The sequence below is a fragment of the Microcaecilia unicolor genome, chromosome 2 (assembly GCF_901765095.1).
Source record: "Microcaecilia unicolor chromosome 2, aMicUni1.1, whole genome shotgun sequence".
NCBI classification, from domain to species: domain Eukaryota; kingdom Metazoa; phylum Chordata; class Amphibia; order Gymnophiona; family Siphonopidae; genus Microcaecilia; species Microcaecilia unicolor.
In genome coordinates, this window is record NC_044032.1 from 319,133,875 (window position 1) to 319,160,974 (window position 27,100).

The window sequence follows — 27,100 nt, forward strand, 5'->3', positions numbered from 1 at the left end:
ACTGACAAAAAAAAGGCAGCACAAAGTGATTTTTTCAGACATTGTTGTAACCCATTCCAGTTTTTTTCATTTTTGTATAATATGTTTTTTGCTCTTTTCTTTTATTCATTTTTTGAGCCTCCCCAGCCTTCACCCAATTTCTCTCACCTCCCTCTTCTGGCGTTTACCTCTAAAGCAGGCATGATTGGTTTTCTTGGGGGGGCCACCTGTGGGCTGGGTGGTTTGTATGGCACAATTCTTAGCTTCCAGCTCTCGCTGATCGAGTTGGGCTTCCTGGCTGTGTTGCTGCCTCCTCCCTGCTGCAGCGGGTCCTAAGCCCTGGGCTCTGCGTCCCGCATGGCTCCTCCACCTAAGTAATGCTCAGCAGACTGAGCGTGAAGTCCAGCAAGATGCCAATCACAACTGGCCCCACCAGGCACCAAGTGACAACAGTATGGAAGGGCACACGGCTGTCGCAGGGCTCTGCATCCCCCCCCCCCCCCCCCAAGTTTACCTTTACAGCTGAGCTCCAGACCTTTTCTTCTTCCTTGCTGCCTCAAAGTCTTTGTCTTCCTCTAACAGTCTGCCGGGCGATCCACACACTGCAGATACTTGAGCCACGCCATGCAGGAAGTCTCACAATTTCAAGTACCACGAGACTTCCCAACTTCCTGCACGGTGCAGCTCAAGTATCTCCAGAGCCCGGCTGTGCAGGGGAAGACAAAGACTGAGGCAGTGAAGAAGGAGAAAAGTCCAGAGCTCAGCTGTAAAGGTAAGCGCTGAGCAGAGCCCCGAGCCCTGCTGTAAAGGTAAACTTGGGTGGGGGAGGAAGGTAAAATTATGTATCATACCTGATAATTTTCTTTCCATTAATCAAAGCAGATCAATCCATAGCCTGGTGGGTTGTGTCCATCTACCAGCAGGTGGAGATAGAGAGCAATCTTTTGCCTCTCTATATGTGGTCATGTACTATCAGGAAATCCTCAGTATAGTCAATATCAAAGCTCCATCTGCAGGAATCACCAAACATAGAGAATTACACCCACAAAGGGACACTCCGCCGCCCAACCACCGCCGAAGCGCGGGGGAACTGGCATGTCCTGCTACCGCAACCGCGGGAGGAGGTGGCTTAACCCATCACCGCCAAAGCGAGAGGGAAACAAAGCTACCCTACTACTGCACAAAGCGGGAGGGAGCACTGGCATAATTTAGTTATGAATCCAACCACCGTCGAAACGGGGGGAAAGAAGCAGCAGCTCACTGTAACACAAAGTCGTCCCAACTCCAGGGAAATCCAAGTGAAAGAACTTGAACTCGAAGTCCTCCTGAACAGGAACTGAAGTCTAAACTTGAACCTGAAATATAACTGAACTAGAACAAACAGTACAGATATCTGGGAAGGACTATGGATTGATCTGCTATGATTAATGGAAAGAAAATTATCAGGTATGATACATAATTTTACCTTCCATATCATCAAGTAGATCAATCCATAGACTGGTGGGATGTACCCAAGCAGTACTCACCCAGGGCGGGACATGGAAATCCCAGAACGCAACACTGAAGCTCCAAACTGGGCCTCGGCCCGTGCTGCCACGTCCAAGCGATAATGCTGTGAGAAGGTATGAGCCGACACCCAAGTCGCCGATCTGCAAATCTCCTCCAAGGAAACGGACCTGGACTCTGCCATCGAAGCCACCTGTGCTCTAGTAGAATGAGCCTTCAGCTGGATAGGCGGCACCTTCCCTGCGGCCACATAAGCCGCCAAAATCGTTTCCTTGACCCAACGTGCCACGATAGGTTTAGATGCCTGCAGACCCCTACGGGGGCCCGCGAACAGCACGAACAGGTGATCCGACTTCCGGAAATCGTTGGTCACTTCCAAGTATCTGATGATAACTCGTCTAACATCCAGGCATCTGAGAGCACGATACTCCTCTGGATAATCCTCCCTACGGAAAGAGGGTAGACAAAGCTGCTGATTCACATGGAAGCGAGAAACAATCTTGGGCAGGAAGGAAGGAAGGCACTGGGCGAATAGACACTCCTGCCTCAGTTAACCGCTGGAACGGCTCACTACACGAGAGCTCCTGGAGCTCGGAAACTCTCCTGGCTGAAGCAATTGCCACCAAAAAGACCGCTTTCAACGTCAGGTCCTTCAGAGACAGCCGCGATAATGGCTCAAAGGCCGGCTTCTGCAAGGCCCGCAGCACCAGATTGAGATTCCACATAGGCATTATTGAGTGTAGAGGAGGGCGTAGGTGATTAACCCCTTTGAGAAAACGCACCACATCTGGCTGAGAAGCCAGGGAAGCACCCTTCAGGCGACTCCTGAAGCAAGCTAGAGCCACTACCTGGACCATAAGAGAGCTGAGCTACAGGCCTTTCTCCAGACCTTCTTGCAGGAACGCCAACACTGAAGCAATTGGCGCCGTGAAGGGCGACAGGGACCCTGCCTCGCACCATGATAGCACCAGATTGAGATTCCACATAGGCATTATTGAGTGTAGAGGAGGGCGTAGGTGATTAACCCCTTTGAGAAAACGTACCACATCTGGCTGAGAAGCCAGGGAAGCACCCTTCAGGCGACTCCTGAAGCAAGCTAGAGCCACTACCTGGACCATAAGAGAGCTGAGCTACAGGCCTTTCTCCAGACCTTCTTGCAGGAACGCCAACACTGAAGCAATTGGCGCCGTGAAGGGCGACAGGGACCCTGCTTCGCACCATGATACAAAGATACACCATACCCTGGCGTAAGTAGTAGAAGTAGAGCGCTTCCGTGCTCTCAGCATAGTGGCGATGACCTTGTCCGAGAAGCCCTTCTTTTTCAGCCGCTTCCGCTCAAGAGCCAGGCCGTAAGACCAAAGGGGGAGGGATCCTCCATCACCACGGGACCCTGATGTAAGAGGCCCCGCTCCGCTGGAAGCCGCAGAGGACTGTCTACGGAAAGCCGGATCAGGTCCGCATACCAAGGGCGTCTGGGCCAGTCTGGACCCACCAGGACCACCCGGCCGAGAATTCTGCGTAGCATAGGCTAAGGCGGGAACACGTAGAGAAGCTCCTGTACCGGCCACTGCTGGAGAAGAGCATCGACCCCCAGAGATCGAGGGTCCCGTCCTCTGCTGAAGAACCGTGGCACTTGGCAATTGGCCGAGGTCGCCATCAGATCCAAGGTCGGCATGCCCCAGCGCTTTGTGATCTCCAAGAACACCCGAGCAGACAGTTGCCACTCTCTGGGATCCAAGGTATGGCGACTGAGAAAGTCCACCTCGACATTCAGGACTCCCGCAATGAGAGCCGTCGACAGCTGGTCCAGATTCGCCTCTGCCCACTGGCATAACTTCATGGCCTCCCTGGCTAGGGGGCGCTCCTGGTACCTCTCTGGCGATTGACATAGGCCACGGCCGTGGCACTGTCTGGCAGGATTCGAACTGGCATCAGTATCAGTACCTGAAGAAACGCTTGAAGCGCCAACCGAATGGCCCGGTTCCAAGAGGTTGATGGACCACTTCGCCTCCGCAGGCGACCATATCCCCTGCGCTGTCCTTCCCAGGCAGTGGGCTCCCCAGCCCGTCAAGCAGGCGTCCATCGTAACGACAATCCACTCCGGGGACGTGAGAGGCATACCGGCTGACAACTTGTCTGACATCAGCCACCAACTTAGCGCCCTTCTCACCGCCGGAGAGCAGCGCCGCAGAAGAGAGTGCTGTAATGGCCTCATATGGGCCCTGGCCCAGGGCACTACCACCATCGTGGCCGTCATGGAGCCCAACAGTTGCACATAATCCCAAGCCCGAGGAGCTGAGGAGGCTAGGAACCGGCCCCACCTGGGCCTGAAGCTTGAGGCTCCGGTTGTCCGGCAGGAACACTCTGCCCACTTGGGTGTCGAACCGAACACCCAGATACTCCAGGGACTGAGTCGGGCGCAGCTGACTTTTCTCCCGGTTGATGATCCATCCCAGGGAGCTCAGAAGAGCAATGACCCTGTCCGTCGCTCTCCCACACTCCGCAAAGGAGGGAGCTCGAATCAGCCAGTCGTCCAGGTAGGGATGGACTTGCACTCCTTCCTTGCGGAGATAAGCCGCAATGACCACCATCACTTTGGAGAAGGTCTGCCAACCCGAACGGGAGGGCTCTGAACTGGAAGTGCCGGCCCAGCACTGCAAAGCGCAGGAAGCGCTGATGAGGCGGCCAGATGGGAATGTGCAGATAAGCTTCCTTGATGTCCAAGGATGCCAGGAATTCCCCTTCTTGTACTGCAGCAATCACGGAGCGGAGAGTCTCCATACGGAAATGCCATATTCGCAAGGCCCGACTGACTCCCTTGAGGTCGAGAATAGGCCGAGAAGAGCTTCCTTTCTTTGGCCCCACAAAGTAAATGGAGTAACGTCCTGTGCCACACCGCCCCAAGGTGGAGCAAGTTGTCCAGTCTGCTGAACTGCTACCACTTTGAGGGGAGACTTGCAGGGAGAGTTCACGAACCCGTCTCTCAGGGGCCGGCAGAACTCCAACTTGTAGCCGTCTCTGATGACTTCTAGAACCCAAGCGTCTGAAGTTACCCTGGTCCACTCGACCAGAAAAGAGGACAGCCTTCCTCCTATCTGCTCTGGGCCATGGACCAGGGCCCCGTCATTGGGTACGAGACCCTGGGGGAGGACCGGAGGAAGAACCTCCTGAGTGCCGGTCTCTGCGAAAGGAATGCTGCTTCGGGGAGAACCTCTGCTTGAAGGAGGAGGAGCACGACTTGTCTGGGCGATACCGACGGGCTTCTTGAAAACGGCCCTTAGAAGAACCAGGGCGAGCACTGATGGCCCTTGCCTTGACCTCTGGCAACCTCTTGCCTTTAGAACTGCCGAGATCCGTCACGATCTTGTCCAGGTCATCCCCGAAGAGCAGCTTGCCCTTAAAAGGCAACTTGGCTAAGTAGGATTTGGAAGCATGGTCAGCTGACCAATGCTTAAGCCATAGCCATCGACAGGCAGAGACTGACTGAGACATACCTTTAGCCGAGGCTCTCAAAACATCATACAGCAAGTCTGCCAAGTAAGCCAAGCCCGACTCCAGGACCGGCCAATCCGCCCTCAAGGAAGGATCCAAGGGGGAGGCCCGCTGCACCACCGTCAGGCATGCCCTGGCCACATAGGAGCCGCAAACCGAGGCCTGCAAACTCAAGGCGGCGCTTCAAAGGCTAACTTTAAGGCCACTTCCAATTTCCTGTCCTGAGAATCCTTAAGGGCAGAGCCAACTTCCACCGGCAAAGCCGTCTTTTTTGTCACAGCAGTGATTAGAGAGAGTCCACTGCCGGCCAGCGCAAGGCCTCCTGTTCACCCTCTGGCAGAGGGTACAGACGAGTCATGGCCCTGGCTACCTTGAGGCTCGCCTCAGGAGAATCCCATTGAGCCGAAATTAGAGTTTTCATGGCTTCATGGATATGGAAGGTCCTGGAAGGGCGCTTGGTTCCCAACATAATAGCGGAACCCGCAGAGGCTGAAGGAGGGACTTCCTCCAGAGAGGAAATACTCAAGATGCTCATAGCCTGAACTAACAGGTTAGGCAATTCCTCTGAGCGAAAAAGCCGCGCTGCAGAGGGGTCATCTCCCCCATCAGGGCGAGGATCAGCCTCCTCCAAAGAATCCCCAAGGGACCTTTGGGAGAACTCAGAAACGCTGCCCTCATCTACATCAGAGGAGACAGAGTCCCCCCAAGACCTGAAGATCCACCCGAGGGCGCTTGATCAGGGAAGCCTATTCCCCCATATCTGACAGGGGAGCAGGAGCAGCGTTTTGCAGTTGAAAGGCCTGATGCAGCAACAAAATAAACTCGGGAGAGAAACCCCTCTGTTTGTGCACCTCTGCAACCTGGGCCACAGCCCTAGAGGAACTCTCAACCTTCACTCCATAGAGCGGGGGAGAGGCGCACTGCGCATCCAAAATGGCGTCTGGCGTGTCACTCCGTGAAGGAGCCACGAGGGAAGCATGGCGCTTAAACTTCGCCATCTTCTTACCGCCGCCCAACTCAAAGGCGGCCATACCAGAGGCCATCCGAGCTGCATGGGCGGCCGATGTTGGAAGGGTGGACATCGGGGGATGGGCGCCTAAGGCGGGAAAGGCCGCCGACGCCCCAGCGGAGGAAAAACCGGCTAAATCAGCGAAGTGGAGAGGAGTGGCCTAGTGGTTAGGGTGGTGGACTTTGGTCCTGGGGAACTGAGGAACTGAATTCGATTCCCACTTCAGGCACAGGCAGCTCCTTGTGACTCTGGGCAAGTCACTTAACCCTCCTATATATACTATGTAAGCCGCATTGAGCCTGCCATGAGTGGGAAAGCGCGGGGTACAAATGTAACAAAAAAAAAAAGTCCGGAAGGGCGCCCAAAAAGGGCTTCTCTGCCTCCGATCCCCGCGCCTCCCCACTAGCTGCGCGATCGCGGTCCGGGGAGCGCTTTTTCGCGCCCTTACCATCCGACGCCATGATCCACGAGGGAAATGTTCGGGGAACCCCCTGCCCACTAGGAAAAGGTAAAATTACCTGCTTCTTGCTCCGAGCTGCAACAAATTGGTGTCCCGGTGAGCAGCTGCAAGTAAAATCTTTTCTGCTTCAAGATTGTTATGTTTTTTTTTTAACGGAGCCAGCAGGAGGGGGGAGAAAAGGAGGGACCTGGCACCACCAGGTTTGCACTTGCTCACGAAGAGCCCTCGACCCCAGGTACTCAACAAAGCCTAAGTAAATAGGCGTGGAGACCAAGCCAGCGCTGCTGCGTGTGACCACACACCTGCTAGATAGAGAGAATACTGAGGATTTCCTGGTAGCACATGACCACATCTCCACCTGCTGGTAGATGGACACAACCCACCAGTCTATGGATTGATCTGCTTGATGATATGGAAGATCTGTGTTAAAAATTGGGTGACATTAAAATGAACTAGGTGTGTTAAAAAATTAACGTGTTAATTGTTATAAATGCGTTTTAATTGCCCACTCCTAGCTTTTTTCTATGTTGCTATACCAATCACATTCAAGTGGCAGATGTAGTAACTGTTCCTCAGAAAACATAGGCGGGGGGGGGGGAGGAAGACCAAGAATTCAAGATACAATGGGAGTAAGGGACTTTTGTGTAACAAATGATTAGTATTCCTATCCGAGTTAAAAGGAAAAAAGTAGGGTTGCCATTTTTTTGCACCAGAAAAACCTAACACCTGCCTCACAGACCTCACCTCATCTTACCCCTCCTACAACCATCTGCCAGCAGAGTTGCCAAGTCAAGAGGAAATCAACACAGCTACACATGTTTTCTAAGCTCCACCTGACCTTAAACCAAACTCACTTGAATGTGCTTGCGAGTTATTAATCCACCACAGCTAAAATGGTGTTCAACAAAAGTTCCTTCAAATCAGGCCAGGCTGCAATGTTACTGATGCCTTTTAACTGGGTCTGCAGGTATTGATCAAGGGAATCTGTCTGAAACACTTGATTTCTTTATAGCACAGAATGCTTTATCATCATCGTTGTCATCTGCATTAGTAGTAGTGCTAATTCATCACGCGCATCTTCATCTTTGTTATCACGGTCATGCTGCTCAATTACAGAGAAGGGTTTCACAAAGTTTAAATCATTGTCTGTTGTTGTCCTATTTTTTGAATGATGGCAAACTGTTTTAACATCTAAAAGAACTGATGCAAGAATGCCAAATGTCTTAAGGCCAGACAAGCAGACTGTCAATCCAGTGGACTGTCATGCCAATGTAAAATTTTCCATGGGATGTCCAGCAGTCTGTTGAGGTAGAGACATATATGTCTGTTCACCAAGAATTGCAACCATCTTCAGCTTCATCTCCACTTCACAGTGACCAAACTCATCATTGTAATGTTTGGCTGGAGACTTAGTAACCAGTTCAACAAACATAGGCAACTCGACAGTTCTGATAGGCTATATTCCCTGAACACCAAAATTTAACATGAGATAATCCACTGTTTTTGTGACAAGGTTTACAATAGCAAAATTCTGTTCAAGGTTTTGTTGTTTCATTTGGTTTAATGAGGAATCACTTAGGTCTCACTGCCACGTTTACTTTTTGCAGCAAGCATCAGAAGTAATAAAGTAAAAAGTAGTAAAAATTGGTAAAATTATTACTTTGGTAAAAGTAATCATTTTTCCTGTACTTCTTTACAAGTAACAAAAAACTTTTACTTAAGTACAATAACTTGTTACATTTACTTAGTTACTATACAACACTGGTTTCCACACAACTACCTGGCAATATACCAAGAGAGAAAAACAGACGTAATGCTGCACTAAAAGCAATGGATTCTCCCAAGTATATCTTAATAATGACATATGAACTTTTCTTTTAGGAAATCATCCAAACCATTTTTTTAAACCCTGCTACACTAACTGCATTTACCACATTATATGGCAGTGAATTCCAGAATTTAATTACAGGCTGAGTGAAGACCTGATTTGTTCCAAATGTATTACTACTACTACTACTACTACTTAACATTTCTAGAGCGCTACTAGGGTTACGCAGCGCTGTACAATTTAACAAAGAGAGACAGTCCCTGCTCAAAGAGCTTACAATCTAATAGACAAGTGAACGGTCGGTCCGATAGGGGCAGTCTGGATTCACTGAACGGTAAGGGTTAGGTGCCGAATGCAGCATTGAAGAGGTGGGCTTTAAGCAAAGACTTGAAGACGGGCAGGGAGGGGGCTTGGCGTAAGGGTTCAGGAAGGTTGTTCCAAGCATAGGGTGAGGCGAGGCAGAATGAGCGGAGCCTGGAGTTGGCGGTGGTGGAGAAGGGTACTGAGAGGAGGGATTTATCCTGTGAACGGAGGTTACGGGCGGGAACGTAAGGGGAGATGAGGGTAGAGAGGTAGTGAGGGGCAGCAGACTGAGTGCATTTGTAGGTAAGAAGGAGAAGCTTGAATTGAATGCGGTATCTGATCGGAAGCCAGTGAAGTGACCTGAGGAGAGGGGTGATATGAGTATATCGGTTCTGGCGGAATATGAGACGTGCAGCAGAGTTCTGAACAGACTGAAGGGGGGATAGATGGCTAAGTGGGAGGCCGGTGAGGAGTAAGTTGCAGTAGTCCAGGCGAGAGGTAATGAGAGCGTGGACGAGAGTTCGGGTGGTGTGTTCAGAGAGGAAAGGGCGAATTTTGCTGATGTTAAAGAGGAAGAAGCGACAGGTCTTGGCTATCTGCTGGATATGCGCAGAGAAGGAGAGAGAGGAGTCAAAGATGACTCCGAGGTTGCGGGCAGATGAGACGGGGAGGATGAGGGTGTTATCAACTGAGATATTACTTAGTAGCTTCATTCTGTGCCCATAGTCCATGCATTTTTTGAAAGTGTAAACAAGTAATTCACATATACCATTTCCACTCAATATTTTAAATTTCTTTTATATATCTTCTCTGCCATATCTTCTCCAAGCTGTACAGCCTCTTTAACTTCTCCTCAGAAAGAAGTCATTCTATCCCCTTCATCATTTTTGTCATGCTTCACTGTACCTTTTGATTCCACTATATCTATTTTGAGATATTGTGACCAAAATTGCACCATGGAGTAATGCATTATAATATTCTCAGTTTTATTCTCCATTCCTTTTGTAATAATTTCAAACATTCTATTTGCTTTCTTAGCTGCCACTGCACGCTGAGCAGAGGGTTATCGTCAACAATGATAAACAGATCCTTCTTCTGGGTGGCAACTCCTAATGTGGAGCCCTGCATCATGTAACTATGGTTTGGGGGTCCTCTTTCCTACATGTATCAATTTGCACTTGCTCACATTAAAGGTAATCTGCCAGTCTTGTAAGGTGTGCTTGCAATTTTTCACAATCCTCCTGTGATTAAACCACTTTTGAATAACACTGTGTCATCAGCAAATTTATTTCTTTTTATTTATTTATGCATCCTTGTTTTCTACTGCTATCCAAAAACAGGTTTTGCTTCAAAGTGGCTTACAATTTACATTCTGGTTGGAAATTACAATAATGGTTTACAATTAGGAAGCAGAAAGGACATCGATAGCTTATTTATTTAGTTAGAGAATTTTTTGAAGAGGTAGGTTTTCAGTTGTTTTCTAACTGAAGACAGTTATTTAGGGGCCCTTTTACAAAGGTGCACTAAAAAGTGGCCTGAAGTAGTGTGATCGCATGTACTGGAAGCACGCTGGACCATTTCTCCAGCACATCTGGAAAAAATGGGGGGGGGGGGGGGGGAAGGGGTTGGCCAGGAAATGGATGTGCGGCAAAATGAAAAACCAGCGCCCATCTATTTATGGCCTGAGCCCTTAATGCCACCCACTGACTTTGCGGTAAGGGCTCACATATTACCCGCGCGGTAACAGTCTAGCATGTGCCAACTGCTGATTACCATCGGGAACAACCCCGTGGTAGAAAATTTTTTTCTTCCGTTTTCAGTGAGCGCCAAACTCAGAATTACTGCCAGGCGCACACAGTAGCCAGGCGGTAATGCAGATTTGACGAGCACTGCACGCACATAGGCCCCTACGTGCCTTTGTAAAACGGTCCCTTAGTTATTTTGAGTTATTTCTATCTCTTCAAAAAATTCTCCAGAATTTTTTTTAGAGGTAGGTTTTCATTTTTTTTCTGAACTGAAGATAGTAGTGATGCTTCTTGTGACCTTCGGTATTGAGTTTCACCACTTGGAACCCAGGTAACCAAATCTAGCCATGTAGACAATCATTCCGTATAATAGTACAATCGATGATACTATCACAAATAGACTTCTGCAGTGCAGTATACGTACAGTGCAAGGAAAGCACAGAAAAACTGCTGCAAACTGTCCAAGACACGGCAGCAAGGCTAACATTCAAGAAGTTGAAATATGAAAGAGCTACTCCACTGCTCAAAATACTACACTGGTTGCCAATCAAGACAAGACTAATCTTCTAAGCTAGCACCCTCATTTACAAGATACTACTTGATATGTCTCCTGAATATATGCTAGATATGATCGAATAATCCCCCAAGAAATGCAAGCCCAGAAACCAGAGGATACCTACTTTTTCCTTATCCAACTGCAGAAACGTAACTTACAAAACCATCTAACATAGTAGATGACGGCAGAAAAAGACCTGCATGGTCCATCCAGTCTGCCCAAGACAAACTCATAAGTGTATACCTTACCTTGAATTTGTACCTGTCCTTTTCAGGGCACAGACCATATAAGTCTGCCCAGCAGTATTTCCCGCCTCCCAACCACCAGTCCCGCCTCCCATCACCGGCTCTGGTACAGACCGTATAAGTCTGCCCTCCTCTATCCTCGCCTCCCAACCACCACCCCCTCTTCCCCCCACCTGCTCCGCCACCCAATTTCAGCTAAGCTTCTGAGGATCCATTCCTTCTGCTCAGGATTCCTCTATGCATATCCCACGCATGTTTGAACTCCGTTACCATTTTCATCTCCACCACCTCCCGCGGGAGGGCATTCCAAGCGTCTACCACCCTCTCCGTGAAAAAATACTTCCTGACATCTTTCCTGAGTCTGCCCCCCTTCAATCTCATTTCATGTCCTCTCGTTCTACCGCCTTCCCATCTCCGGAAAAGATTCGTTTGCGGATTAATATCTTTCAAATATTTTAACGTCTGTATCATATCACCTCTGTTCCTCCTTTCCTCCAGGGTGTACATGTTCAGGTCAGCAAGCCTCTCTTCATACCCAAGAAGTATGAAGAGAGGCTTGCTGACCTGAACATGTACACCCTGGAGGAAAGGAGGAACAGGGGTGATATGATACAGATGTTAAAATATTTGAAAGGTATTAATCTGCAAACGAATCTTTTCCGGAGATGGGAAGGCGGTAGAACGAGAGGACATGAAATGAGATTGAAGGGGGGCAGACTCAGGAAAGATGTCAGGAAGTATTTTTTCACGGAGAGGGTGGTAGACGCTTGGAATGCCCTCCCGCGGGAGGTGGTGGAGATGAAAACGGTAACTGAGTTCAAACATGCGTGGGATATGCATAGAGGAATCCTGTGCAGAAGGAATGGATCCTCAGAAGCTTAGCTGAAATTGGGTGGCGGAGCAGGTGGGGGGAAGAGGGGATGGTGGTTGGGAGGCGAGGATAGGGGAGGGCAGACTTATACGGTCTGTACCAGAGCCGGTGATGGGAGGCGGGACTGGTGGTTGGGAGGCGGGAAATACTGCTGGGCAGACTTATATGGTCTGTGCCCTGAAAAGGACAGGTACAAATTCAAGGTAAGGTATACACATATGAGTTTGTCTTGGGCAGACTGGATGGACCATGCAGGTCTTTTTCTGCCGTCATCTACTATGTTACTATGTTAGATGGTTTTGTAAGTTACGTTTCTGCAGTTGGATAAGGAAAAAGTAGGTAGCCTCTGGTTTCTGGGCTTGCATTTCTCGGGGGATTATTCGATCATATCTAGCATATATTCAGGAGACATATCAAATAGTATCTTGTAAATGAGGGTGCTAGCTTAGAAGATTAGTCTTGTCTTGATTGGCAACCAGTGTAGTATTTTGAGCAGTGGAGTAGCTCTTTCATATTTCAACTTCTTGAATATTAGCCTTGCTGCCGTGTCTTGGACAGTTTGCAGCAATTTTACTGTGCTTTCCTTGCACTGTACATATACTGCACTGCAGAAGTCTATTTGTGATAGTATCATCGATTGTACTATTATACGGAATGATTGTCTAGGAAAATAGTCTTTGATCTTTCTCAATTTCCATAGTGTTCCGAAACATTTTGATGTTACTGCTAATATCTTTTTTTTATTATTATTATTTATAATTTCAAAAACTTTACAATACAAGACAACTTTGCTTCAGAAAATCAGACAGAAAGCAGTAATGGAATTACATCATCCCATAAATACTTTAAGAAGATACATTAATGCCTTTTTTATATCACAAAATGAAAAGGGGGGCATTATTATGAATATTGGGGAAAATATAAATTGAACTAAATAGTAAGGAACAGACTTCGCACGCATTTTCTTCCTTAAATTCTTATAACTTACACCATTAGCTAGAACGTAGAAATTTATAACTTCCTTGAATCAATAAATATTCTTAACTGTTCTGGCTGAAAAAATATATATTTTAAACCTTCATATTTCACAACACATTTACTTGGATAATTCAAAAAGAAAGAAGCACCCAATTCCTGGGTCTCTTTTCTCATGCTCAAAAAGGTCTTCCTAATGTCTTGTGTTTGTTTCGTAACACCCTGAAATATACGAATTGTTTTACCACAGAAAAAATAATTCATTCGACGAAAATACAATCTTTTTATAGCTTCAACATCCTGCTGAAAAACAAATTGAACCATTAAAGTCATTCTTTCTGATTGATCTGATATAGTAGCTTCCAACAGTTCAGATACATTTAATGTTGTTTTCTCCACTTCACTTATAGGTTTACCAGTTGAAGATACACCTTCCAAGGAGATTTTTTTTTTTTTTATTATTTATAATTTTTACATTATTCATCAAGCTTTACATCTTGAACAGAAAAGGTACTTCATCAAAGAAACAGAAAAAAACAAATACATCCTTAATTCACAATTAAGAGTTAACAGATAAGTACACTCGAGTCCTTAGTTTTGTGATCCAAGAATTACACATGTGGAAAATAAAGAAGAATATAATATTAAAAATTATTAAACCTGACTAAACAAAGAGTTCCTATTTCAATCATAGCTCTATATTCCCTAAAGATCTCAAACTCTTCTGGTAACAAGAAATTCTGTGAGTTGTGAGGATTCATAGAAAACATACTTCACTGACTGGTAACAGACTACGCACTTACAAGGGTAACGTAGGTAAAAGGTAGCTCCCAACTGAAGGACACCTGGTTTTAAAAGCAAAAATTGTCTACGTCTTCTTTGTGTTTCCTTAGAAACATCAGGAAATATACGTATTTTTAAACCCATAAATTCTTTATCTTTATTTTTGAAGAATTGTCTCATAATCCACGCTTTATCTGGAGGAAAGGCAACTGTTACCAATAATGTTGCTGGAGACACAAATTCAACAGTTGGAGCCTCTAATGCTGCGGAAACATCTAATGGTTGATCTGAAGTATTTCCAGGCATTTTAGTTGGTAAATAATATGCTTGAATTAAAGGAGGAAGAGAGTATATTTTTTCAACAGTTCTCTAGGCGCAGTCATAATTGCCCTAGGGAAATTTAAAAATCTCAAATTATTAGCCCTTTGGGAATTCTCCAGAGACTCAATCTTCCGTCTCATATTAATACAGTCTTTAATTAAAGTTGTTTGTGTCTCTTGTATTTTTTCTGTAAGTTCCAGTTGATTTTTTTCCTTTTTTAATATAGCCTTCCTTTCTATTTCCGCGGCAACAACTGTTTCTTCTAATTTCTTTACTCGAGATTCTAATACTTGAACTTGAGGACATACAACTTTTTCTAGATTAACTATCAGAAGCCATAAATTGTCCAGGGTCACTTCTGGTGGTTTAACTTCTAAAAACGCTAAAGTGTTTAAAGTCTGCTGCCCTTCAGCTGAAGTACTTACAGGTTGCATTCCTGTTAATCTCAGAGGGGATCCCGCAAGCAAAGATATAGACTCCTGGGCTAAAGAAGGGATAAAGTTCCCTTCCACACTCTTATCCTCCGGCAAGATTATTGTGTTCTCCCGTTGCTCCGCTGCTAAAACACATCCGGCTTGCAGAGGAGACGACGCTGCCGCCGGGGGAGAGACGCCCAGGGGTTGCGGGGGGCGAGCACGCTGGTCGGGACTAAGAAAGATGTCATGCACTAGCGGCGTCTCGGAACTTCCACCTATTCCAGGCGTCACAAGCGTGCCATTCTCCGACCGCTGTTGAACTCCGGATCTCCGCAAAAAGGTATCTAAAGTACCCGAAACCTGAGTAGTAGATCGGCTTGGGGAACAGCGGCAGCCGATTTCCCTCTGCGTTTCGGCATAACGAAGAAAGAGAGCAAGAAAACTCAAAGCTTGTCGAGGAGCGCGGAGATCAGCGTCGGGTTCATTCCGCCATCTTGGATCCTCCAAGGAGATTTTGTTTCGTATATAATAAATTTTATTTACTGGAGGCAAAGTTTCTGAGGTATATTGCAAAATTTCAATTAAATATTTTTTAAAGGCATCTAATGGTTATACTCCTATCTCTCTTGGAAAGTTCAATATCCTTAAATTTAATCTTTGATTGCAATTTTCAATTTGATCAATCTTTCTTGTTATTATAATTTTGTCTTATCATTTCTGAAGTTAAGTCCTGTAACTTTTTCACATCTTGATTGAGCTTTGTAGTTTGAGTAGTAAATTCCTTCTTAATACCAGTCAGAGATTCAGAAAAAGTATTCATTGTACTTACTAGTGAAGAAAGTTCTTTCGTAGGTTTTTCCACATTCACAGCCAATTGTTGGCGAACAGTCCATATGTTCTCCAACGACACCGACCCAGGAGCTGGTTTTAAATGCTTCCAATCAATGCTTGGGCCTATTGGCCTTTGCAGCCCGTCTGGCACTGCTATTCCAGCACCTTCGATTAGGGGCTCAACAACGACAACCTCTTCCGGTCTCGAGGGAACCTCTCTGGATCTGGCGTCCTTCTGGGTGGGGCGGTGGGTCTATCGCCGGAGGAGAAAGCGTAACATCAAGGCCCAAGTCCCCCAGAGTTTCCCCACTCTGGAGGACAGCGGGAACACTCTCGGCGTTTTGGAGAGAAATTTGCGAGGTAAACCGCTCAATTGACAGCTGATGCGGGGATGAGGTCCGGGGTGTCGAAGCTTCACCCCGGACCGTACCTTTCCTTTTGGTGTGCGGCATAGGTAGGAAGAATTATTTTTTTACAGCTCGTCGATTTCGGAGCGGTCAGAGCTCGCTCAACTGCGTGCCGCCATCTTGGAACGCCCCCGTTACTGCTAATATCTGACTGTCCAGTGATAGATGTTTATCAAGAATAATTCCCAGTATTTTAGGTTGTGTTTTTTGACACTGTCAATCACAACTTACTTCTCGCCACACTGTCCTCATTTGGGTTCCTGGTTCTCCTCTTATCTCTCCCACTGTACCTTCAGAGTTCATTCTCATGGTTCTTCCTCCACCCCCATCCCGCTCTCTGTTGGAGTTCCTCAGGGATCTGTCCTTGGACCCCTTCTTTTCTCAATCTACACCTCTTCCATGGGCTCCCTAATCTCATCTCATGGTTTCCAATATCATCTTTATGCTGATGACACCCAGCTTTATCTCTCCACACCAGACATCACTGCAGAAACCCAGGCCAAAGTATCGGCCTGCTTATCCAACACTGCTGCCTGGATGTCCAACCACCACTTGAAACTGAACATGGCCAAGACTGAGCTTGTCTTCCCTCCCAAACCCACTTCTCCTTTTCCTCCACTCTCTATCTCAGTTGATAACACCCTCATCGTCCCCGTCTCATCTGCCCGCAACCTCGGAGTCATCTTCGACTCCTCCCTCTCCTTCTCTGCGCATATCCAGCAGATAGCCAAGACCTGTCACTTCTTCCTCTATAACATTAGCAAAATTCGCCCTTTCCTCTCTGAGCACACCACCCGAACTCTCATCCACTCTCTCATCACCTCTCGCCTTGACTACTGCAACCTACTCCTCACTGGCCTCCCACTTTGCCATCTATCCCCCCTTCAGTCCGTTCAGAACTCTGCTGCACGTCTTATCTTCCACCTGGACCGATATACTCATATCACCCCTCTCCTCAAATCACTTCACTGGCTTCCGATCAGGTATCGCATACAGTTAAGCTTCTCCTATTAACCTACAAATGCACTCGTTCTACAGCCCCTCCCTACCTCTCTACCCTCATCTCCCCTTACGTTCCCACCCGTAGCCTCCGCTGTCAAGACAAATCCCTCCTTTCAGTACCCTTCTCCACCACTGCCAACTCCAGGCTCCGCCCTTTCTGCCTCGCCCCACCCCATGCCTGGAATAATCTCCCTGAGCCCATACGCCAGGCCCCCTCACTGCCCATCTTCAAACCCTTGTTCAAAGCCCACCTCTTCAATGTCGCCTTCGGCACCTAACCACCATACCTCTATTCAGGAAATCTAGACTGCCCCAACTTGACATTTCGCCCATTAGATTGTAAGCTCCTTGGAGCAGGGACCGTCCTTTTTGTAAAACTGTACAGCACTGCGTAACCCTAGTAGCACTCTAGAAATGTTAAGTAGTAGTAGTAGTGTTTTGATTTGGCATGTTTGATGGTTGGTTGTGAAATTTTGGTGAGTTGTGGCGTTACGTGGGCTTGATAGAACCAGGACGTTGGCTTTGTCTGTTTAGTTTGAATGTTGATGCCCAGTTTTTCATAAGGTCCAGACCTGTTTTGACTTTGTCCAGTATTTCTGTTATACCTTACTAGTTATTCCCATCTCTAGATCACTTATAAATATGTTTAAAGCAGCAGTCCCAGCACAGACCCCTGGGAAACCCTTCTCAATTGAGAATATTGCCCATTTAACCCAACTCTCTGTTTTCTATCTTTTAACCAGTTCTTAATCCATAATAGAACACTGCCTCCTATCCCATGACTTTCTAATTTCCTCAGGAATCGTTCATGAGATACTTTGTCAAATGCTTTGAGAAAATCCAGATACACAATATCAACTAGCTCACCATTATCCAGTTTATTCACCCCTTCAAAGAAAATTAGCAGAATGGTGTGCAAGATTTCCTTTTACTAAATTTGTGTTGGCTTTGTCTCATTAATCCATGCCTATGTATATTTTCAGTAATTTTGTTTTTAATAGTCACTACCATTTTGCCAGCACCAACATCAGGCTTACCGGTCTATAATTTCCTGGGTCATCTCTGGAACCCTTTTTAAAAATTGTTGTTACATTGGCCATCTTCTGGTACCATGAATGATTTTAAAAATAAATGATATTACTAAAAATAGCTCCGCAAGTTCATTTTTAATTCTATCAGTACTCTGGAATGTATGATGTATAATATCTGGTCCAGGTGATTTGCTAGTTTGTTTATCATATTGCTCCATTACATCTTCCAGGTTTTCAAAGATTTCAGTTCCTCTAACTCATTACCACTGAATACCATTTCTGGCACTGGTATGTCCCCTACATCTTCCTCAGTGAAGACTAAAGCAAAGAATTCTATTTAGTTTCTCTGCTATGGCCTTGTCTTCCCCAAGTGTCCCTTACTCCTTGGTCATCTAACAGTCCGACTGACTCTTTTACCAGCTTCTTGCTTATAACATACTGAAAAAAGTGTTTATTGTATGTTTTTGCCTCCATTGCAATCTTGTTTTCATAGTCTCTCTTTTGCCTTCCTTATCAGCGCTTTGCATTCAACCTGCCACTCCTTATGCTGTTTCCCATTATCTTCAGTTGGACCCATCTTCTTTTCTCTGAATGTTCTTTTGGCTTCTAATAGCTTCCTTCACTTCTTAAACCATGACCTGCCATGCAAAACCTCACCTCACGCCTTCTACAACCATCTGCCAGCAGAGTTGCCAAGTCAAGAGGAAAAAAAACACAGCCACACATAAGTTCTCCAAGCTGCACCTGACCTTAAACAAAACTACAGGTGAGTAACTTTGCTTTTCAAAGGACAAGCAGGCCAACAACCCTCACATCTGGGTATCCCTAGCTACAAAGCTCATGAAAAAAAAATAGGACAATAGGGACTTGAAACGTCAAGGCCTTGTAGTCAATCAACCTTAACTATAAACATGTGAAGGTGCAGCCTGGGAACAGAATAAATCTGGGTCTAGGAGGATGGAGTTGGATTCTAGACAGCAAAAAAATTCTGTAGAACTGTCTGACCAAATTGGCTGTCGAGTATCCTGTTAAAGGTGGTAGTGAGATGTGGACCAAGGCCACGTCGCAGCCTTACAAATTGCTGACCTAAGTGGGCTACTAACTTAGCCATGGCTGTAACCCTCTAGAGTCAGCCCAGCCTGGGCATAAGTGGAGGAGATGCAATCTATAAGCTGACTGGAAATAGTGGGGGCAATATTCAGACCACGGGAAGTAGCTGGGCTGCCTCCCACAGTCAGCGCTGAGCCTGGATATTCAATGGTGGCCCATTTCCAGTGATCGGAATTGAACATCTGGTTTAATTTTTGGTCACTTTGAACTTATCCGAACAAGCTGATATCAGCCAGCAAGAGTTTGGAGACACCCTCAGGCAGATTCAAGGAATGAAATTCTATGCTCTCAACATCCAGGCCATGAGGGCCAGGGACTGAAGGTTGGGATGAAGAGACCCCTTGTTCTGCGTTATGAGTGTCGGAAAACACTCCCAAGTTCCACGGCTCCTCGGAGGACAACGGCATTAGAAGAACTAGACCTGTCTTGGCCAGAATAGAGCGATTAAGATTATTCCCTGATCTTGCCTGAGTTTCAGCAAAGTCTTCTTTATGAGAAGTATAAGAAGATAACAATACAGAAGTCCCCCTCCCCCCCAATGAAGACGAAAAGCATCTGACGCTAGTCTGCTGTTTGATCTGAGCTTAGAGCAGAACAGAGGGCAAAAGGATCCACTCTCGGAAGATCTTTTGGGCAATGTCCATATTGAGAAACCACTCATGAGGTTGCATTACACTGCTCAGTCTGTCTCCCGAGCTGTTGTCCTTGCCAGCCAGGTACGTTGCTCATAGTACCATCCCAAGAAGGAAAGCCCACTGCTACATCCATACTGTCTCCTGACACAAAGGAAAGATCCCATACCCTCCTGCTTGTTCACAAAATACACTGCAACCTGTGGGTATGGATGAGAACAATTTGGTTCTGTAGCCAATCTCTGAAAGCCTTTAGAGAATTCCAAACAGCCCTTAGCTCCAGGAGGTTGATTTGGAGATCTATCTCCTGAGCAGACCACACTCTTTAGGTGTAAAGTCCATCCACATGAACCCCCCAACCCGTTGTAAACACATTTCGAGGAGGTGTGTATATTCATTCTTCTGCTTGGTCTGCAAGCACTCAGATCAAATGTCATGAGCATAAGTTTCGTTTCTCCCTACTGCTTGTACATTGAGCGCATAAGTTTTATTTCCCAGTAAACAGCACATGTTGTTATGCACTGCTAGAAAATCACATGACAAGGAGAAACACATGAGGAACTGAAGCTATGCGGCCCATATATGGCAGAAAAAAAATTGATATAACCTTGATAATGAGTGATACTGAGGACCCTCCAAAGAAGGAGATGTTACTCCACAAATATCTGTTTAGGGAAAAGAGAAGCCAGGTGTTTTATGCAACTTTTTTGCTGTTGCTGCATGACGGGATCACATGTTTATAAGGAAATGGCCAAAGAGCACAAAGTGTGCACATGTATTATGACAGGATGGTAAAATAAAGAAATAACCTTTCTTTGTATAATAAGTAGCAGAATATTACATTATATGTATAATGAACAGGAAATATTATTTTATGAATAAGTTAGAATGGGAGAAATCACATGATTTAGAAGCAATGAAACAGTGTGGAGGAGTGGCCTAGTGGTTAGGGTGGTGGACTTTGGTCCTAGGGAACTGAGGAACTGAGTTCGATTCCCATTTCAGGCACAGGCAGCTCCTTGTGACTCTGGGCAAGTCACTTAACCCTCCATTGCCCCATGTAAGCCGCATTGAGCCTGCCATGAGTGGGAAAGCGCGGGGTACAAATGTAATAAAAATAAGTATACAAGTGCAGAATGAGAAAGCCTAGCTAAACAGATTTTGCAATTTCAGTCTGAGCATCTTGCTTACTTTACTGGGTGACCAAAACTGCTCCAGAGGAAACAATCACTTTTGCACTGACTTAGAGAAAAAACAAAGATTTTGCTAGCTGCGTCTAAGTCTGATTGTCTCTCTTATTCCAGCCAAAGAGATTTTTCTCTAAGGCTGAAGTGTTTTTCCCCTCCCAAAGGACAAGGGATGGGAATTACAGGTGGCATATGGAAAGTGAGCTCCACAGTCAAATTGGTCTGCATTGTCCACCAGAGGAGGGACTGAACAAGCTCTGGAGGAACTTAGATGACATCCACTGGGTTCCTTGTAGTGCGAGACCACTAAGAAGCCAGAGTCAATTGGGCATCTCTCAAATAGAGGCAAGCCATGGGAGTCACATGCACCATGGAGGCCACATGGCCTAACAATCTCAACATCTGCTGAACTGTGATCCGCTTGCTGCTTCGGACCCGTGAGGCGAGTGCTATCAAAGTGTCTGCTCTCAAATGCCTGAACTTGAAAGTATTCCAAACACTGAGCTGTGAAAAGGTGAGACTTACGGTAGTTTATGATGAACTCAAGGAGCACCATCACCCAAACAGTCCTCCCCGGTGAATCTTGTGCTTCTTCATTTGACGTGCTCTTCACCAACCAACACAAATTCCCAGTCTACTGCTAAATATTTGGTGAAGACCATGGGAGCTGACACAAGACCAAAAAGCAGAAAATGATACTGTTTCCCTACTCTGAATCTGAGATACTTTACAGCCACAAGAAGTATTAAAATGCAGCATCCTTCAAGTTCAGAGAATGTGGCCAATATTGTTCATGATTGCCCATGGAAATCATCCTGAACTTTTCTTTGACCAGAACATGGGCTCCAAGTTTGGTCCAATAAAGACTAACTCAAAATAACCTGTCCCTTAGCTGGGCAATAGTATTACCATATTGAAAATACAACCATACCATGCTTTTGTGGTTGTGTTCTACTAATAAGTTAAAAGATTAACTGGATTTCTTGAATGGATTATATAAAACTAGTAGAAAAGGCCCGTTTCTGTTTTAAAGGAAACGCGCGCTAGCAAGGTTTTATATGAATGTTTTTTTTTGTAACCTAACAGTTGTTATAAAAGTGTTATAATCCGAAGGAATATCTGTGTGTCCTTGTTTTTTTTATCTTTTTTCTTTCCCTAAATTTGTAATTCTGCCAACATGTTTGTCTTTGTGCTTGTGCATGAACTCATGTGTTGTGGTGCTGTTTTTTTTTTTTTTGCATGTTCAAATTGTTGGATGCATTCCTGTGTGTGTAACTTCATTCTTGAAATGAGCACCATTAAGTTTTTGCTGGTAGTGTGTGTGTGTTTTTCCATTGTTTACCTGTGTGAATTCGCCTCCCCTCCTTCGGCAGTGAGACACAGAGAGTGCAAGACTGGTTGTGTGTGAGAGAGAGCATGTGTGTATGTGTGTCTGACACAGAGATAGTGTGTCACAGAGTATGTGTGTGTGTCTCTCTCCATATCCTCCTCCTTGCAGCATGCCCTTGCAGGAGCACAGGGGTAAGCACTGTCTCAGAGTGTATGTGTTTTTGTGTGTGTGTTTTCTAGTGTGTGTGTGACAGTGACAGAGAGTGAAAGACTGTCTGTGTGAGAGAGAGAGAGAGAGCGAGTGTCTGTGTGTTTGGTGCAGTTTTTCCTCCCCCCTCCTGCCGTTTTTTAGCTGCATTTAATACCCTGTAGAAGGGCTGGTTCCCTTTGAAGTATTGTTTTTCCATTGTAGACCTGTGAATTTGGCCCTATTTCCCCTCCCCTCCTTCTTTTCGTCGTCCGTACATAGCACACTTACTCAGAGTAGTTTCGTTTTCATTTCTGTGCTGCCTGTCAGTTGCCTCTGTCAGTAGGAGTTCCCTGTTTTATTACTGTTGTTTCTGCAGGGAGTTCTGTGAGCGCGTTAGTGTCGGGATGCCCGCTGGCTCGCAATCTTTGTGGTTTTGTGAGGGTGGGCGGCACTTTAGTGACGGTGCTTCGGGAGGCCAGCAGTGTTGTTGGGTCGGCCGGTGGCTTGCAGGCTACGTGTTTTTGTTAGGGCGGGCGGCACTTTCTGTACAGGGCTTCTGTAGTCCAGCAGTGTTGTCAGCTGAGCTGTCAGTTTCGAGAGTGCGGTTCGCGATGTTGGCAGTGTTCCCAGCTGATCAGTTTTGTACTGTCGATTACTGAGCGCGGCACGTTTGGGAGGGCTGCAGGCACTGTGGAGCCTTTGCGCGTGGCAGCCAGTCTCGAGCCTCTTTTTTTTTTTGTTTGTTTATTCGCGCGTGGGCCATGGCACTTGTTCTTTTTAGCAGCCGTTGACGTCAGGTTATCTACACAGCCTACCGGTCCACCTTTCAATGGGGCACGGTCCCAGGCGCGGGGGGGGGGGGGGGCGGGGGACAGCTGATTCCGAGGCAGTAGGAGGAGTAGCTGCGCGTGTTTCCCTACTCCTCCCCTTGCCTTGGAATCAGCTGTGTTGACGTCAGTGACGTCCATGCGTGTCTGCCTCACAGACCACTTGCAGCCAGGGAGCCACGGTCCCAAGCACAGAACGTTGGAGGTGAGAATTATTATATAGGATGTGGATGCATGTCTAGGGACAAAACAAAATACACTTACTTATTCAATATCACAATTTTCATGTACAGCCACAAAACAACCTTTTAGGGTGGATAGTATTCACAAAGAGCTCCTTTGATTATTGACCAGATAGAGATAAGAGTTTTCAGGTTTGGCACAGTATAAGTCTCATCACAAGAACAAACTATAAGAAAACCAATGGACTGCATTAGGGGCTTATAGCCCATTTAGTTATGTTTAAATAAGAGATCTACGTGAAACAAAATATTTATTTTTATTTTGACTTATAAAACCTCTTGCCCCTGAAGTATGTTCAAAACAGAATAATCCATTTGTGTACCTAAAATATAAACTTCTACAAAACAGATGAAGATATGATTCCATGTGCCCCAATGAAAGGAGAGTTTAATTTTACAACCATTTAATTTCAATGTGTTCCATCTTTATAACACCAGGCTTCCTGAGGCAGATTACAACAGTTAAGAGGAACCCATCAGGAAACAGGATAGCTTCACTGAAATTTGACCATCTGTATTGTATAGAATGTAGATAACTGTCACAAATTGGCTGCAGTGAAAAACAGGTTCAAGCTTTCTAGCAAACTAGACCTATAATTCAGCAAATACAAGAAATGTGACAGTCTGATTAAGCTAATGAAGCTTGGCAGAGTTACAAAGTTGGCAAGGATTGTGTAACATACAGCTGGACATAGGCATTTTGAGAAACTTTGATAAGAGATAACTGGGCAAAAATAAGGCCAGGTGTAGAAAAGTTGAATTTAGAGGGAGGCTGAGCAAAGCTTGGAGATAAGCAAACTCACTAAAGTTGAAACTTGGTCATAATTGGATATGTGCCAATTATGATGAAATTGCACGTGGCCAAATGTATAGGCTAATAGAAAATAATGGTAGAAGGAAAGTATAAATACTGGAAATTTGTTAAATCAATCGGAGAATACACTAAACTGTGAAGGCACCTGTTGTGTGTCAGAGCGCTGCTCTCCCAATATGAGAAATGAAATGACTGATATATGCACTTTGATGATCTTGTGTTAATCCTGCTTTTGGTGAGTAATTAATAAACTGCTTTGAGAGCTAACCTCTCATATTCAACTAATCCCAGTGTCTTTCTGATTATTGACGAGGTCTCATAATTAATTATTATATTCAAAAACAGTGTAGAAAAATGAGCACAGAATACAAAGACCCCTTCTACAGAGCGGTGGTATGTGGTAAGCCCAACACGGGCTTACTGCTCGCTCTTCCAAGACTACTGCCAGCCCATCGCGGCTACTGGAAGTAGTCCCGCCCTAAGCGCACACTATTTCGTGTGGGGGGGGGGGGAAGAAACCCCCTGAAAATGGCTTGCGCAGCGGTAATCAAGCATTGCCGCATGCTGCTTGGTTTCCGCCAGGTTAGCACGGGTGTCCTTATTGCCACCTCAATGGGTGGTGGTAAGGGCTCCCCGCCGCATGGCCATGCGGTAAGTTATCTCAACATGTGGCCATTATTTTCGGCTTTTACTGGCTACAGAAAAAAATGGCCTCGGCGCATGGGATAAACGGCCTCAGCCACTAGCACTGGGTCCTTTTTCCCGCAGCTTGGTAAAAGAACCCCAGATTTTATAGCTGCTGTTTCTACCAGCTACAATAATTTTTCAAACTGTTTTAGGGACATTCAATTTTTATTACTGGATATTTATATCTAGATATGGGTAGCTTTCAAATAAATTAAAAAGCTAAGTAAAAAAATAAATAAATAAATCTTTTGTCCTCCACCTTTTAAGGCACTGCCTACCCAATTGGAACAGCTTTAGACTTTTTACAGATCAGCTAGCATTTATTTTTAATAATCATTTCCTATTGCTTCGGGTGAACTAAAGCTCCGCTTACTCGTTTCCGCCTGTATAATGGATAGGAACACCCCCGTCTCCAGTTCATTCAACCTCCTTGGGAAGAACATTGTCGTGAGGATGAAGATGGAAAAAGTGGAGCGGATGGAATAATGGGGTGGGCGGGACCATAGCCCCCACAAATATTGGGCTGAAGTCACACAGGCTCAGTGTTGCCAGGTGGGCGGTTTTCCGCGACCCGCCGCGGGAAATTTTTGCCCGCGGCGGGTTGCGGTTTTTTGGGCTGGTTTTTGTGCTTCGGGCGGTTTTTTTAGGTGGCTTTTTCGGCCGCGGTGGGCGGGGTTAGTGACGTGGGAGGCGGGGTTAGAGACGTGGGAGGCGGGGTTAGAGACGTGGGAGGCGGGGTTAGAGACGTGGGAGGCGGGGTTAGTGACGGGAAAGGCAGGGCCGATGACGGCGGGGGCGGGGGTGATGACGCGGGGGCGGGGGTGTCAGGGGCGGGGTTTGAGTTTGGGCGGGTTTTGGGCTGGATTTTGGGCTCCTTTAGGCTGGAAAAATATTTTCCACCTGGCAACCCTGCACAGGCTCTTTAATGAGAGAATCTGGGGCAACAGGGGCGGAATAGAGAGGTTTGTTGTTGTTTGGCCCTACAACCAAAATGTGTTCTGCTGCCCCTAGTTGGGGTGTACTTGTGTGTGTGAGAAAGGGGGGGAGGAGTATATTTGCACACAGACCTGCAGCGCCATTTCTTTGAGCAGCCTAGTACTTTGTACCACTGCTGCCTAGGGCTGTGGCTGTCTCAACACAAGGGCCAGCACAAAAAAGTTTTTCCAATGCCAGCTTTCAACCTTTGATGTCAACTGCCCTAACATACCTACATCCTTTTCACTACGCGTGGCATGCGAGCCACCAAAGGAGGGGGGGGGGGTCATACTCCCGTTTCTATTTGAGAACCTTCACGGTAGCCACTAGAGAGGCCCGTGCTAATGACTTACCTGAGTTCGCGCTGCGAGCGCAACTGCAGCCGTAGCCGCGGCGCGTACAGTTCGCTTTCCATGCAGGAGAGTCCTGATACACAGCATGGCGTGAAAGCTTATTCTATGGGGCAGAAAAAAATCTTAAACAATATAAAATAAGGTTAAAACTGACGGCGATAAACAGAGAGCTACCGTTGGCTTACCCACTATGCTTTGCTTCTAGGTCCCGTCTTCAGAAAAACTGTGTGTACAAGTAGAAGGACCAAAAGTGTGCGCCAAACCTAAATATTAAATATCATTATTTATTACGGCCGGCGTTAAGTGATGATCGTGAAAATTTTACAACAAATTTTGCTTTCTGTCTTCGTTGTGTTCTAACTCAATAACTTAAGGTTTAATTAACCTCCTTGTCCTAACCTTAAAGCAACTTAGGAAGGCATAAATAGGAAGAAAGAGTGGCGCAGCCGCAGAGCAGACCCGTACTCAACCTATGGGAAGGAGTTATGCTGCACTCTGCAATCTTCTGCATAATAATAACCCGAGAGTAGGCAGCAGGGTCAGGGACGGAGAGCGGAGGTAGAGGGAGTACGAGGATAATATGTAAGTGGTGGTGATCGTAATCACTGCTTCGCTGCGATTTAGGTTTTGCCTGTTAAGTGGCATGGTGCAAGTGTATAGAAACTGCACTTTGAAGGGAAAAGGTGGGCTGATGCATTACATTGTGGGTTAGAGAAAAGGATTAAGATTGCAGTAAAAGGTATAGGAAAAAGGGAAGCGTGATCCAACCCAGTGTATTAGAACGATGCCAAGGGTGAACAATCCCAAAGAGTGAGATTAAAGGTCAACGAGTGAGATTTTTCAAATTGTGCGTCCAGAGTATAATTATAGAAATATTTAGTGTATTGCTTTAACAAATGAATCAAAGCATCACAAAATGATATATCCTTTCAGAAAAGCCAATAACAGTGGGAAGCAATAGGGGTAAATAGTAGTGGAAGAGTGGCCCTAGTGG

General features: G+C 46.0%; 1 protein-coding gene across 1 annotated transcript in view; it reads right to left on the minus strand.

Annotated features, from left to right (window-relative positions):
- The window catches only part of NIPSNAP3A (nipsnap homolog 3A), a 197,931-nt gene extending 171,371 nt beyond the window's left edge, over positions 1-26,560 (minus strand). The window contains 3 exon segments of the mRNA XM_030194330.1: positions 26,107-26,209; positions 26,292-26,369; positions 26,506-26,560. Of these exon segments, the coding sequence (XP_030050190.1) occupies positions 26,107-26,193 (87 nt within the window). The 5' untranslated portion in view covers positions 26,194-26,209; positions 26,292-26,369; positions 26,506-26,560.
- Between the last annotated feature and the right edge of the window lie 540 nt (positions 26,561-27,100).